The sequence below is a fragment of the Lathyrus oleraceus genome, chromosome 2, assembly GCF_024323335.1.
Source record: "Lathyrus oleraceus cultivar Zhongwan6 chromosome 2, CAAS_Psat_ZW6_1.0, whole genome shotgun sequence".
Lineage (NCBI taxonomy): Eukaryota > Viridiplantae > Streptophyta > Magnoliopsida > Fabales > Fabaceae > Lathyrus > Lathyrus oleraceus.
In genome coordinates, this window is record NC_066580.1 from 22,039,887 (window position 1) to 22,055,767 (window position 15,881).

The 15,881-nt window shown below is 32.7% G+C and overlaps 2 protein-coding genes across 2 annotated transcripts; both read left to right on the top strand.

Moving 5' to 3' along the window:
* The first annotated feature begins 8,842 nt into the window (after positions 1–8,842).
* Positions 8,843–12,738, top strand: LOC127121701 (uncharacterized transcriptional regulatory protein TBS1-like). Its single transcript, XM_051052150.1, has 4 exons — positions 8,843–8,948; positions 11,978–12,047; positions 12,280–12,622; positions 12,712–12,738. Exons 1-4 carry the CDS (start codon positions 8,843–8,845, stop codon positions 12,736–12,738), a joined length of 546 nt encoding a protein of 181 aa, XP_050908107.1.
* Positions 12,739–12,802: 64 nt separating this feature from the next.
* On the top strand, positions 12,803–14,671 carry LOC127121702 (uncharacterized). The gene has a single exon (XM_051052151.1). The coding sequence runs from the start codon at positions 12,803–12,805 to the stop codon at positions 14,669–14,671; it is 1,869 nt and encodes a 622-aa protein (XP_050908108.1).
* The last annotated feature ends 1,210 nt before the right edge of the window (positions 14,672–15,881 follow it).

The following is a 15,881-nucleotide window of genomic DNA, read 5'->3' on the forward strand; positions in this document are numbered from 1 at the left end:
CACACACTTTCACATCACCTGCATGAATATCTCATTAAAATTACCATTGATTGAATGAACAATTTTAACTTCAATTCAGTACTTGACATCAAGGAAATTCCAACAATAAGGAACAATTAGAAGAAATTGATCATTCGTCAATGCAGACTCAAATCAAGACTACTTCCTAACCCTATGGATTATGGGCATGGTATCTAATGACCAAAGAACTGGTCGAACTGAAAGAAATCTCGAAGCATCAGTTGATCAAGGAGGCAAATTATTACAACATGCTCAGTCAATCTGGGGCACGCCTTTCAAAATCTCAATCAGGGGCAAACTACTGAAAGATTCATACACTGGGGAAAAATTGGTTCAAGCCATGGTATATTCATTCCCAGGGTTTCCTTTCAAAGGAAAATTCCTTTAAATACCCTACAGGTTGGGGCAGACAAGTCCCAAAGAGCCTTGGGGAAGAGCAAAACCACAAGTGTCATGCATTGATTACGTCACTACGCTAATTAAATCATTTGCAAACCGTCAAAGCATATCGGGCAAAGAAGTTGAGATTCTCTCACGAACAAAGATGTATCCTATGAGTTACGAATCGAACTTGGGGCACCAAGAGTATCCATGTATATCACCCAATTATCGCATCGTCAAAAGATCGAGTGTCAGGAAGTCAAAACCTTTCACCAACCAAAAGTCCAATCCATATTGGCAACTACCAAGAAATAAAAGTCCACTTTGCTGGCATCTTCATAAACTCAAATTCAAACAATATAGGTACCTAGAAAGTCTCACCTTCAAAAAGGGAGATTAATCCCAAAACAAATAATCCTCTTGCATTACCACATGCACTGCATACAATAAACACACATGACTTTCCTTCCAAATCAGGAAGTAGCATATCAAAAAGCTCTCTCACAAAAACGAGAAATTTCCATTAACATGCATCATATGCACACATGACATAATAAATCCTTCCTATCAACCCTTTGATGAGGACATAACCTGGTTTTTCTTTTCCATCATCCCTCTGATGATGACAATCTTTTCCGTCAACCCTTTGACGATGACAGATTCTTTTCATTCACCCCTCTGATGACAATCTTTTTCGTCAACCCTTCGACGATGGTAGTTACCTTTCCATCAGCCCTCTGATGATGACATTTTACAACAAATTCTTTTCCACCAACCCTTTGGTGATGTCACTCCATAGTGAAGCCCTTTTCCATCAACCCTTTGATGATGACATTCTATATTTGATTTCCTTTCCATCAACCCTTTGATGATGACATTCTATATTTGATTTCTTTTCCGTCAACCCTTTGACGATGATAGATTTTTTTTCCATCAATCCTTTGATGATGCCACTCCACAGTGAAGTTTCTTTCCGTCAACCCTTTGACGATGATACTACTTATATAAGTCATTTTCCACCAACCCTTTGGTGATACCATCCTTTACTTCTTTCCGTCAACCCTTTAACAATGACAATTACCTTTCCATCAACCCTCTAATGATGAAAATACTTTCCGTCAACCCTCTGACGATGACAGTTACCTTTCCATCAGCCCTCTGATGACGATATTTTACAACAAATTATTTTCCACCAACCCTTTGGTGATGCCAATCCATAGTGAAGTCCTTTCGGTCAACCCTTTAACGATGATATTACATATATAATTCCATTTGCGTCAACCTTTTGGAGATGACAAAATCTTTTCCACCAACCCTTTGGTGATGACATTCCTTAATTATTTTCGTCAACCCTTTGACGATGATATTACATATATAGTTTCTTTTCCATCAACCCTTTGATGATGCCACTCCATAGTGAAGTTTCTTTCCGTCAACCCTTTGACGATGACAAATTTTCTTTCCGTCAACCCTTTGACGATGACAAATTCTTTTCCACCAACCCTTTGGTGATGACATCCTTTAATTATTTCTGTCAATCCTTTGACGATGACAAATTATTTTCCATCAACCCTTTGATGACGACATTAACTATATTCCATCAACCCTTTGATGACGATATTCCCCAACAATCTCATTGAAAAAATAAAAACCCTACAAAAATATCCAATTACCCAGTTGCATTCCCACATACATCACATGCATCAGTTCATGCATAATTTTCCTTCCCAAAATAGGAAGATTCATCAAACATAATCCCATCAATCATCAGTATACTTATGCATAACCTTATTTAAAATCAAATATCAGTTGCATTCCCATGCACATCCTAAATATCCCCAGCAATTGCATCCCTGCATGCATCTCATGCATCATCCCATGCATGGTATTTCCACCCAAAGTGGAACATCATACAAAAATCACACCAAAATATCAGGATCTAGGGCCATTCATGTATATATTGGACATTCCTTATTTCTAAATAAAGTTATTACCCTGCATGTGCTTGTGGAATTATTTCCCAGCCAGGCATTCTTCAACTTTATGATTGATAATGATATTCCCCAATATCTTTGCTATCATTGCTCCCCAAGTAGAGGTTACCCTAAAAAATCTCTCATGAGCTTTCCCCTGCAGAGATTTGCCAGTAAATTCTTTCCAAAGGGAGCCTTTTCTAAAATATTTCCCCCAACAGATGAGTGTTTGCGATATTGCTTCATTTATATGAAGAATCTCTTCTATATGTTTGAGATACTGCTTCATTCATCTGAATAAACTCATCTATCTGTTTGAGATACTGCTTCATTCATCTGAAGAATCTCAGTTGATGTTTGAGATATTGCTCCATTTATCTGAAGAATCTCATCCATCTGTTTGAGATATTGCTTTATTAATTTGAAGAATCTCATTTGTTCTTAGCAATGCTGCTCTAGTATCCTCAAAGAATCTTAGATACAATTGAGGTGACATTCCCTTGTTAGAATATCTCGATTATATCATGTAAGGTACTACTTCGTTGATCCTCAAAGAATCTCGTGTGTTCAGTTCAAGACACTGTTCTGCTAATTTTCAGAAAGTCTTAGATACAATTGAGGTATCATTCCATTGTTGGAATATCTCGATTATGACATCCAAGATACTGTTCTGATGATTCCCAAAGAGTCTTGATTGTTTCATCTTACCTTCTAAATAACTTCTCTTACTGTATTTCTCACTACATTTTCTTTCTGCATTTCTTCCTTGCATTTCAAATGACAAAATTCGGCTCTTTTCGTATTTAATTATCTTCCACCATGAATGTACAAAGACTGTTGTCATTTTTACCTTCTGGTTCAAGGTAAATAGGGGCAGCTGCCATACCCCAATTTTATCCGGGCATTTTAAAATTTCCATGCATTTGATTTTATTTTCATTTTGCATCAGCAGTATAGCATAACATGCATTTCATCGTGAATAATACCTAAAATATCAGTCGAAATAAATTCTTGAATATATAGACAAATTGGTTAAATCATTTCTCAAGTAAATGCAAAATCAGCGGGTAAAAAGTTTCGAAATCAAACTTGCAGACATCAGTATTATTAACCTACGGTTCACGTAGTTTAACCTGGTGTGCTCGTCATATTTTTCGACGACTTTTTTCGGTTGCATTTTGATCCGTCTGAGCCTTTTAACCGGTCAAAAATTATTTTAGAATTAAAAGAAATGTTGTATTTTTCCAATAAGTTTATTTCGCACTGATCATTTTAGTACATCCGAATTAATTTTTCGAGTAAATTTTTGCCCGGCTTTTATTCATTTTTAGTAATTTTAATTTTGTTCTTTTGTCAAATTAATCGGGATAATAAAATAGAAACTTCCATGTCTTTGTTTTATTATTACCGTATTTATTTTAGAAGAGATGAATTTTAGTCGTTTTAATTAATTTAATCTAATTTAAATTAATTAAAGCTTCTAGAATTAATTAAGATTTAACTTTAAAGAAAATATGAAAAAATCAAAAGATCCCTCAATCATCTACTGCCAGCTTGCACCGATTCATGGGAGATTTCGGGAACAAAAATTGGATTCTTATCCCTCAAACGAATGACCCACGCGTCCCCTCTCTCATTGGTTTCTCCCACGTATTTTTAATTAACAGTTACATTGACAGCTCACGCCTGGTTTTCAAAATGGGAAGGGAGGGAGTCCACCAATAGAAGGCACACACGTGGCATCTCAAAAGACTCTTTACTCTCTCAAACGGTAATAAAAAAGGAAGAAAGAGGAATGAGAAAGGGGATGTTCTTTCTCTCTTCACGGATTTTCCTCTACTCCTCTTATTCATCAATAAAAAGCCTCCACTGGTGATGAAAATGAAGACTCGCCTTTTTTCTTCAAGATCTCCTCTCAAAAAGGAAAGAATGAAAAAAACTCAGTAAATTAAAAGGTAGGAGGAAGTCCTTCTTCTTCCCTTCCAAAACCTCTCGTCTTTTCTCTTCTTCACCCACAACCATCACCATTTCCACCTCCAAAACATCTTCCACCATTCCGGCGGCAAAAACACATTGGATCTTCAACTTCAATCCTCCCCCGATGTCGTTAAGTTAATAGAACAACCCAAATCGGAAATAATATCCATCAATCGAAATCATCACCAGTCTCAAACTTAATGTTCGACACCTCGCTCTGGTGACCGTCATCAACAACAAAAAAAACTTTGTCGCGATTTCTGTTCATACGCCTGTCAACGCCTTCATGATCTTCGTTCGCCTCTAACCCAACAAAGTAGCAGGTCCTCAGCTCCATTATCAAACCAATTCGTCGCGTCAATGGTGTTGATGTAAACAATGAAATCAAAACCATGGATTCGTGACGATGGAAACATCGTGGTAACAAGGCATCGATGAGCTCCAGATCATGTTTCGGATCTACTTTCTTTATGCTAGTTGTTGATGTATGTTAGATTTCACCGCATACTCTTTTTTTTATTGCGTTTTCGATCTACCGTTCTCCGACCTGATGTAAATGAGTTCTATTTATCCATGAATGTGGCCTTATGTTATTTGAGTTTTCATGGTGAATTTTTATGTATTTGAGTTTTGATTTGGCTGCACTGTCACTTTGCTTCTTAGTGATTTCGATTGTGTTGATATTTTTAGTGTGGTGTTTGTATGTTCATATCTAGTCTCATCGGTGTATTTCACTACTGGTTATGTTATTTGTTTAGGTGGTAAACTTGATTGTAATAATAATGAATGTTATGGTGCTATGTTTGAATATGTGTCATTGATACCATGCATTTTGTTATGATGCTACATACACGGATACCATACATTTTGTTATGATGATATGTATAGTGAGTTTGGCTTGAAATACATCCTTACTGCTGATTTATTACCTGTCATGGATTGATCTATTAAATTTTTGTGTGATGAAAACCATTTTTGTTGTAAATGCTCCCAAGTTGATATATAATGTCTTCTTATCCCTAAATCTAAAAAACTTAAATTGAGATGGAGTGTTTGGGGTAAAAACGTGATACAGGGGAAGGAGATTGTGTTGAAATGTTTTTTCTTCTAGTTTTAATTTTGTTTGGTTTATATAGTTCCATTTCTTGTTGGAAAACTTTTATTTTGAAAAGTCAAAGACTTTGCTTCATTATTCATTTCACGTTTTTGGTATTGGATGATTCATCCTACTTTAAATCCCCTTATCCTAAATAGTTACTCTTTATTGATTTTAATCTTATTTCTAATACTTGGGAGATGGGCTTTTGTTGAACTATCAATACTAAATTACTGTTTGAATTTTGGCACATTGGCCATGGTACTTTGTATACTATAATGAACCTTGTAAATAAATTATGGGTATGTTACTGATTAATTTCATTATATTCAAAGTCAAATTAAATTAATGGATTCGACTTTTATATGTCGTTATTTCACCAAAGATCCAATACATCAATAGAATATTTTCACCGCACTTTGATCCACATACGACACTCCAACTCTGTTGTCGCTATGTATAAACCGGTTTATGAGCACATTATCACCGACTTATTTCAATCAATTATAGTATCATCACTTAATTCTTTCTCTTTTAATTATAACAAAATAATTAATTAAATTTTGTCCAATCAGTTAATTACCATTAATTAATTTTAATTAACTTGATTATTTAATTTAAGTTAAATAATTTTGATAATTAATCTTAATTAATTTAATTAATTGATTCAATCGAACTTTAATCAATTAATTTTGATAGTTAAATGTTGATCGACTTCTTTCACAACCGTTTCAATCTCATCAATTCAAAGTTATGATAAACAACTAAAATCAAACAATTCTCGATTCAATCGAGCCCATTTTTCAAATACCTTTGTAAGTCGAATGCTTTTACGCATCGCCATCAACCTCACATAGCTTACTCGTGGGCTTTCTTACAATGAGACCTACTCGATCAATAAATTTGAATTCAAATCATTTTTCAAATCAATATAATTTCTAAAGACTTTCTTTTATAACTTAAACTTCGAATGAAAAAGAATGGGAGGCGTTAGCCTCACCATCTCTCGAATAATTGAATGATTGGCGCTCGCCATATTGCTCGATTTTTCCGTCGTCCGATTAAAACACCTTAAATGAACTTTGGATAAAAAAGAGTATAGGAGGTGTTCGCTTCACTATCTCTCGATATTCGAATGATTGGCGCTCGCCATATTGCTCGAACTCTCATCGTCCAATTAAAATACTTTAAATAAATTTGGATTAAGGAATAGGTGACGCACGCCTCATTATTCCTTGAATAAGCGAGTGGGAGGCGTTCGCCTCACTACCGCACATATTCGATTTCCACAAACATCTTTCAATAATAATTTGAACGAAAAAGGAAATAGGAGGCGCTCGCCTTGTTATTCCTCGAAATAATCAAATGATTGGTGTGCACCATATTGCTCAATATTTTGTCGTTCTTCTAAATAAAAATACCAAACATATTAAACTTAATTTCTCGCCCCCGTGCGACCAACAACTTAACTCTTTTTAGAAAGAACATTGCTTAATCCTTTCTAGTGCGTACACAAATTAGCGCTTAAGTCTCCACCGTGAGAATGCAAGCCAATGTTTAACCGCTAGGATGAGATCTAAGCACTTGTTCATTATAACACATTCAACTTATCAAACCTCTTTCATCGCCCCCGTGCAATCGAAACTCTTTTAAAAAAAGAACATTGTTTAATCCTTTCTAACGCGCACAACAAACTAGTGATTAAGCCTCCACTGAGAATAGACAAGCCAATGTTTAGCCTTTAGAATGCGATCTAAAAAGTTGTTCATTAAAAGACACCAACCAACCGTAGTTCCCCGAACTACAAATGCTTTGATTTCCTTATTGCACTATAAGGATACGTATGCACGAGATTGCGAGATCTTGGCGAGCACACTAATAAAAAACCTCCCTTTTTCCCCTTCTGAGGTTTCCATCCATCTCTTTTCAATATTTTTGTCACTCGAAGAAAACAAACAACATAAGTTAACATTCAAATCGCAAATTAAACTAAAAGGTTCTCGTTGAGTACAACGGACGTGAGGGGTGCTAATACCTTCCCCTTGCATAATCGACTCCCGAACCCGAATATGGTTACGAAGACCATTATTCTATTTTTAAAGGTTTTATCGATATTTTCTTATTCCTTTATTGGGATAAATAGAGTTCGGTGGTGACTCTGTTCGAACTAATTTTTTTCTGTGACCATCGCGAGGGGTCGTATTTTTTGAGATGCGACAATGAGCAGTTGCAAACAGAAGAGGCGGGAAGAGCTTGTATCCGTCTGAATTTCCAGTTAGAGCAAGCTAACCGAAGGATTCAAGCACTTGAGAATCAGGATCATGATGCAACTTATATGCTTTTTTCGAATGAGTCTAGATATTGGAGAAACCTCTATAGGGATATTGAGGTGACTAAAGTTGAGGACCAACGTACCACCCAAGATCTCCAAGGGCTCTATGTCGAGTGGAAGGGAAAATTTCTAAGGTTGTCGAGATTTGCAAATTCCATTATGCAAAAGCTACAGAGAAAGTTGCAAGAAGTTGATTGGTGCATGTGTCCTGAGAACATACCACATCAAGTTTTTAATTTCATTAAATTTTCTAAGATGATGTTGGAAGGGTTGACCGCTGACCTTACTACGGTTCGGAGGGCCCAGATACCTTAGGCTTTCTCTTGTATTTGAACTTGATTTGAATTAATGAAAAGTTGCTTTTGGATTCATTTATTGTGTTTGACTGCTTTATTGCTTTAAGTACTTGCAAACAAATATTATAACACTGCTGAAGTGAATGATGAAATTAACCAAGAGTTTTGAAAACAAAAAAGTATGCATCCATACATGTATTTCCAAATAAAATCTCACTCTGCCTTTCTTCCTCTAGTTCCATGCTGAATTTTCAACACTGATACAACACTCGAGCCCGAGCTCATCAGAGAATGGCCGACCAAGAACAAGAAATTGTTAGATTAAGGGTAGAACTGGATGACATCAAAGGAGGCATGAACCAGATGAGAGAAACATTCCAAGCTTTGACCGCTAGATTTGAAGCTCCTCAAGTGACTGTTATTTTGGAAATCACGGGTCCTTTAGTTAAAGTCCAACAATAAGGTATGTACCTTCTATACGGCATATGTTCGGGTTACCCTACAAATTTGTACCTTGAACATAAGGAGTACCATAGATGGGGCAAACAACTCAACAAGTAGTGCCTTTACCAATATTCACTGATGCACGCCCAATCATCCACATTGTTGCTCCACGACTTTCCATACAAGGACCGTACCACACTTTGAAGACCAACATCAGATCTACCATACTACTGAATCATTAATTGGATGTGATGAAGTGAGATATGAAGACTTCAAAGATGTGAAAGAGGGATTTCATACCCTCGAGAAGAGATTTCAATCTATGGAGGGAGATCAAGTCTTTGGTGTTGCTGCCAAAGAAATGTGCCTTATATCTGGTTTGGTGATTCCGACAAAGTTCAAAACGCCAGATTTTTACAAATACAAAGGTTACACTTTCCCAAAGGTCCATCTCATCATGTATTACCGCAAGATGGCTACCCACATGGAAGATGATAAATTGATGATACACTATTGTCGCACCTCGAAAAAATGAGAACACGACCTAGCGAAGCGCAAGCGCACGCTCGCATGATGGACTGAAAAGAGTCTTCACCAAACTTTATTTATTTCTAAAAAGGAAAAGGGAAATATCAACAAAACTCAAGAAAGAACGACAATGATTATGGTCGTCGCAACCAAATCAGGATTCGGGAGTTGATTGCGCAAGGGGAAGGTATTAGTACCCCTCACGTCCGTTGTACTCAACGGGAACCATTAGGTTAATTGTGTGTGTTAGTGTTACCTTGAAATGTTAGGCTTCTCAAGTTATTATGAGGGAAAGAATAATAGGATCAAAAGAAAAGAGAAGATGTTTTTGGATTTTTGCAACAAAGGGGATTAAACCTAAATTTTTTATTAATGGGCCTCACAAGATTTACAAATCATGCTCCTACGTATCTCCAGGTTCAATAGAGAACTCAAGGCTTACATCGTTCTGGGTAGAAAATGTTTTTTTATTGGTCGGTTTTAGCGAAAGCTATATTGTATTAATCGATGAAAAACATTATTTTACCCAAAACAAATGAGGAGCGGACGTATACCGCACATCAAATGGATTTACAAATCAACATTCGAAAAAATGTCACTTATCTCAACTCAACAATTATGGATGAAGCATTGCTTTACATCACCTTAAGACAAGATTTCTATCGTTTATGAGAAGGTTTTAAAGATCGCACGGCGGAGAAAGAAAGAGTTTGATTGGTTAAAATTATTTTTGGGTTTGGAAGACGAGTATTTATGACTTGCAAAGCTCTTACAACTTGGGTCTAATACTCGGGACTACATCTGGACCTTTTATCCAGATAATCTTTTTCTTCCAATTTTAATTATGAAAATGGTTTGAATATTTACAAGTGTTTTGAAGAGAAGATGAATATTTATAGCTTGCAAGCTCTTACAACTTGGACCTAATATTCGGGATTATGATTGGATATTCCCTCCAGGGTATCTTTTTCTTCAGATTTTATTGAGAAAAAATATATTTGAATATTGGAGTGTTTTGAAGAGAAGACGAATACTTATGGCTTTTTTAGGGTTTAGGGTTTAGGGTTTAGGGTATCTTTTTCTTCATATTTTATTGAGAAAAAAAAAAGATTTGAATATTGGAGTGTTTTGAAGAGAAGACGAATACTTATGGCTTGCAAGCTCTTACAACTTGGGCCTAATATTCGGGATTACGACTGGATATTCCATCCAGGGTAATCTTTTTCTTCAGATTTTATTGAGAAAAAGATTTTGAAAATAATTTGAGTTGGTGAGATTTTGAAAACTAACTTGATATTGAGCAAGAACTCAGTGTAAGAAGGCCCAAGAGTAAGCCATGAGACTGAATGCCAACTAAAATTGAGAGCAAATTGAATTTAGCTCTAAGCTAACTTAGAGTGGATTCATGTAAGAATAACTCTATAAGAAGTTGAGTCAACTGAATCAATGCGTCCAAGAGACTTTCGAAAACTAGATTGAATTTAAATTTGAGGTCACAAATAAAATAGCATTATAACAGTTGTGTCACAATTTTTTTACATCAACTCAAGATAATCGGAAAAAAATTAAACTAAACACAAGCACACGTTATCCACAATGAATTTGAATTGCTTCAGAATTGAAATAAAGCTTAAATAAAATAAAATAAGAAAAAAGTATTAACACACTAAAATATATATAACTCACAAAAATCAAAAATATATATAACCATAAAATTTTAAAAAGATACATGTAGAACTATAAAACTTAAAAACGTAAAATATATATACAATTATAAAAATTAAAACGTAAAGTATATATATATATATATATATATATATATATATATATATATATATATATATATATATATATATATATTATATATATATATATATATATATATATATATAAACTTAAAACATAAAGTGGTATTTATATAAAACTACAATAGAAAGTAAAGTAATATTTAATCTATACAATAAAGTAAAGTATACTTTAATCAGGGCCGGTTCTTTTCCTGGGCAAGCTGTGCAGTAGCACAATGCCTCATTTTTTGTGGGGCCTCAAATTAACTATTATTAGTGAATATAAAAAAATTAATAAATAAAAATATTTTTGTATCACATATAATAAATAAAATATTAAATGTTGAAAAATAAGATATTTGGAAACCAAACGTTATTTTCTCCTTTCTCACACGTTCTCACTTCTCTCTCCTCTCAAACGTTATTCTCTTCTCTCTTTCTCTGTTAGAGCGGTTTGAAACCAGAAAAAAAATCTTATTTTTTCTTTTCAATCCTCTCTTTTATCAGGTTAGTTTATTCAATTAGTTACTTTCCATTTATTTTTATTGTGATTATTTAATTTTGAAGGTAGAAAAAATAGTAATTTTAGATTTATTTTAAATTTTATGGTGAAATCCTATTTTAGTTCATGTATCAATATTGATTTTAGATTTTAGATTTTATGGTGGAAATGAGGATAACTTGTGTTCTTTATAAAATTATAATATATAAATAAATAAAATTTTAGGGTGAAATGGGATACTAGTATACTGTATATACTACTCAGTAGTATCAAAATTCAAAACAAGAATATTGTTGGTGTTGGTGACGATTTTTATATCTACTTTTTCTCATAAGACCAAGTTGCAATTTGGAATCTTTCAAAGCAAAATTAGTATGTATTAGTATTGATATTTTTTATGATTAATTTATAATTATTTAATTAAATGTAATTTATTTTCTTACTATTAATTTATAATTTGCTTTTAATTTATAATTATTAATTTTTTATGGTACTATATTAGAGAAGAACACAACATAATAAAATATAATTGAATATTAATTAAAGTCTTTTCTCCATGATTTAATTATTAATATTTTTTGATGATTAATTTATAATTTCTTTTATTTAATGTAATTGATTTTTTTTGTTATTGATGTAGGAACACAATTTCACAACAGGATAATTAGTAGATCATCGACGAACACAAAAGACATTGTGAGAAATTTCAGGTTTTTCTTATTATGCCTCCTAAGAATAGAAAATTTGAATGTGGAAATGATAAACGTAAGAAAAAGAAAAAAATTGAAGAGTTAATTCAATCTCAAGTAGGAGCTCTTGATAAAATTTTAATCAAAGAACCACAAGTTTCAAATGAAAGTCGTTATATTGATAATATTGATAGTTTGCCTATTGAAAATGATAATCTTGATAGTGTGTCTATTGAAATGATAATCTTGATAGTGTGCCTATTGAAAATGATAATCTTGATAGTGTGCCCATTGAAAATGATAATCTTAATAGTGTGCTCATTGAAAATGATAATCTTGATAGTGTGTCAATTGTTGATGAAGTTAATAATGATGACGATGCCGATGATGATGATGATGATGATGATGATGATGATGATAATGTTGATTATGATATATTTGATCCAAGAAATTGGGATCGTCTTCAACCTAAACTAATTGATTTATTAGTTGTGAAAGGTCCTAAAAGAGATAATTCTATTGTGAAGGGTCCTAGAGATAGTTTGAATAGACGTTTTACGGCTAATTTGTATACTAGAGCTTTAGCAAATGGAGAGGTGTGTGATAGAGATTGGCTTGTTTATTCGAAAGAGCTTGATAGAGTATTTTGTTTTTGTTGTAAAGTTTTTTAAAATGGGATTGTTAGGGGACAATTAGAAAATTAGGGTTATAGTGATTGGGTACATGTTGGTGAAAGAATTAAAGAGTACGAGTTAGGCATGGAACATGTTAAAAATATGACTACTTGGTATGAGTATCGCAAACGGCTGCAAAAATTTCAAACTATTGATAAAACAACTCAAAGATTAATTGAGAAAGAAAAGGATCACTGGAAAAATGTTTTAAAAAGAGTTATTTCAATAGTGAAATTTCTTGCTAAACATAATTTAGTCTTTCGTGGTTCTAAGGAGAAATTGTACGAAGATAGCAATGGAAACTTTTTGGGTTTGATTGAAATGTTAGCTGAATTTGACCCAATCATCCAAGAACATGTTAGATGTGCTGCAACTCAAAAAGTTCATATTCATTATCTTGGGCATAACATACAGAACGAGTTGATTTCATTGCTTGGTTCTACGATTAAAATTGACATCATTAGAAAAATCAAACAGGCAAAGTATTTTTCAGTGATACTTGATTGTACTCCTGATGTTAGTCACCAAGAACAGATGTCTTTGATAATAAGATATGTGGATATTTCTTCAGCTTCTGTTAGTATTGAGGAATCATTTTTAGGATTTTTGAATATGAATGATACAAGTGGTCAGGGGATTTTTTATGTTTTACAAAATGAATTGAAAGAACTTGGTCTCGACCTATTTGACGTGAGAGGGCAAGGTTATGATAATGGGTCAAATATGAAAGGAAAACACCAAGGTGTGCAAAAGAGATTTTTAGACATAAATCCGAGAGTCTTTTATACTCCTTGTGGTTGTCATAGTCTTAATTTGGCATTGTGTGATATGGCTAACTCTTGTATTAAAGCTAGGAATTTTTTTGGAGTTGTTCAACGCATTTATACAATTTTTGCCAATTCTACTAAGAGATGGCAAATTTTGAAAGATAATGTAAAAGGGTTGACTCCAAAATCATTGTCATCCACTCGTTGGGATAGTCGTGTAGAAAGTGTCAAAGCTATAAGAACTCAAACGTTAGAATTTACAGAAGCTTTGCTTGAAGTGTCAGAAAATGATCTTGATCCTAAAATACAAAATGAAGCTAAATCCTTAGCAACAAATGAGCTTGGTGATTTTGAGTTTTTGATGGCTATAATTATTTGGTTTGAAATATTATCTGCAATTAATTCTGTTAGCAAGCTTTTACAGGAAAAGGATATGCTTATTGATGTTGCTATGCAAAAAATTAAAGGGTTGATTTCGTATTTTGAGGGATATAGAGAAACAGATTTTTATAAGGTATTGATTAACACTAAGGAAATTGTGGTGGAATTGAATATTGCCCCAATATTTCCTCAAAGGCGTATAATTAAAAGAAAAAGGCAATTTGATGAGAATTTGAATATCCCATCAGTCGAGCTATCAGAAGAAGAATCATTTAGGGTTAATTATTTTCTTTACCTTGTTGATCAAGCTGTTGTTTCTCTTAATAAGAGGTTTGAGCAATACCAAGAGTATGAAAGTATTTTTGGTTTCTTGTTTACTTCTCACAAGTTACAATCATTAGATGATGCAACTTTGAAGTCTTATTGTACTAACTTTGAGCAGACATTGAAACATAATGAGCAATCTGATATTGATGGGAATGAATTTTTTGCAGAGTTGAAGTTACTAAGAGAAATGTTGCCTGAAGAAACCATAAGACCTACTGATATATTATTATTTTTAAAAGGCTTGGATTGTTTTCCTAATGCAGTTATTGCATATAGAATCTTATTGACTATTCATGTGACAGGTGCTTCTGCAGAAAGAAATTTTTCAAAATTGAAGTTGTTAAAGACTTACTTGCGGTCTACCATGTCACAAGAAAGGCTTAATGGATTGGCATTAATAGCTATTGAAAATGATATTTTAGAGACAATAAAATATGAAGACTTAGTTGACGATTTTGCTTCAAAAAGTGTTCGTAGGAAGGCTCTTTTTATGTAGTTAGATAATTTAAGTTGTAAGAAATGGTTTAGTAGTTTAAACAATATCTTTGAACTTTTTGATACTTCATTTGGTTAATATATAATTTTATCTTTGGTTTGTCATTTTTAATCATTAAAATTATATATATATATATATATATATATATATATATATATATATATATATAAGCCCATTTTTAAAATTAGAACAGGGTCTCTAAATTGATTGGGCCGACCCTAACTTTAATCAGAGATTATATATATAGAATCTCATAACCAAAAAATATAATATACAAAACTTAAGAACAAATTATGTATAAAGCAATTGATATTATATATGAACTCATAGTACATCATAAGGTAACCAAGAGTATATAATAAAATTAATCAGTAATATATTATAAAATTAACAAAAGAGTATATATAATATAAAAATAATATAAAAAAGATAAAAATATATAATATATATAAATTTATTCACATAAACTAAAAGAAATGATCTAAAGCTTTAAAAAACACAAAAATATCAACAAATTAGCAACGGCTCCAGGAAATAAGGAGGTTTTTATCTATGAGAGATATTTGGTATTGTTTACGATTGAAGAGAGGAGTTTATGAGTTGTGTAAGATAGAGTTACAAAGTGATGATGATATTGTTGATATGGTATTTTGATGGTTTATGTAAAAATGGAGAAGATGAAAATGGTTTTTATGGAGAGAGAGAGTATGAAATGGAAGGTGAAAAAGTGAGAGAAAATGTGTGTTGTGAAAAGGATGAAGAAAAGGGCATGCGTGAACTCTACCCCATGAAATGAAAAAGGAGATTTTTTTCTCCTTATCCTTTCCTTGAGTGTACTTTCTAAATCATCTCACTCTCTCTTTCTTTGAATTGGATGTGAGAATTTGTGATGAGATGGGACTATTGTTCCCCTTCACATTGGCCTAAAACGTTAATATATATATATATATATATATATATATATATATATATATATATATATATATATATATATATATATATATATATATATATATATATATATACTAGCTTTTAGGATTTTAATAATTTCAAAAATCCCAAAAATGTCCCTAATAAGTAAAAATAGTATACAAATAAGTTTTGAAAAATAAAATCAAATAAAAATTTAATTAATCTAAATAAACAAAATTGAATTGAAACAAAAATAAGAAAAAAATCTATTTATTTATTTTAAAATATTGACAAAATG

Coding starts and splice junctions, on each gene's coding strand:
- LOC127121701 (XM_051052150.1), top strand. CDS start 8,843: ATGGAGGGAGATCAAGTCTTTGGTGTTGCTGCCAAAGAAATGTGCCTT. Junction 8,949..11,977: donor AGATTTTTACAAATACAAAG/GTTACACTTTCC, acceptor TTATTGATGTAG/GAACACAATTTCACAACAGG. Junction 12,623..12,711: donor GAGCTTTAGCAAATGGAGAG/GTGTGTGATAGA, acceptor TGGGATTGTTAG/GGGACAATTAGAAAATTAGG.
- LOC127121702 (XM_051052151.1), top strand. CDS start 12,803: ATGACTACTTGGTATGAGTATCGCAAACGGCTGCAAAAATTTCAAACT.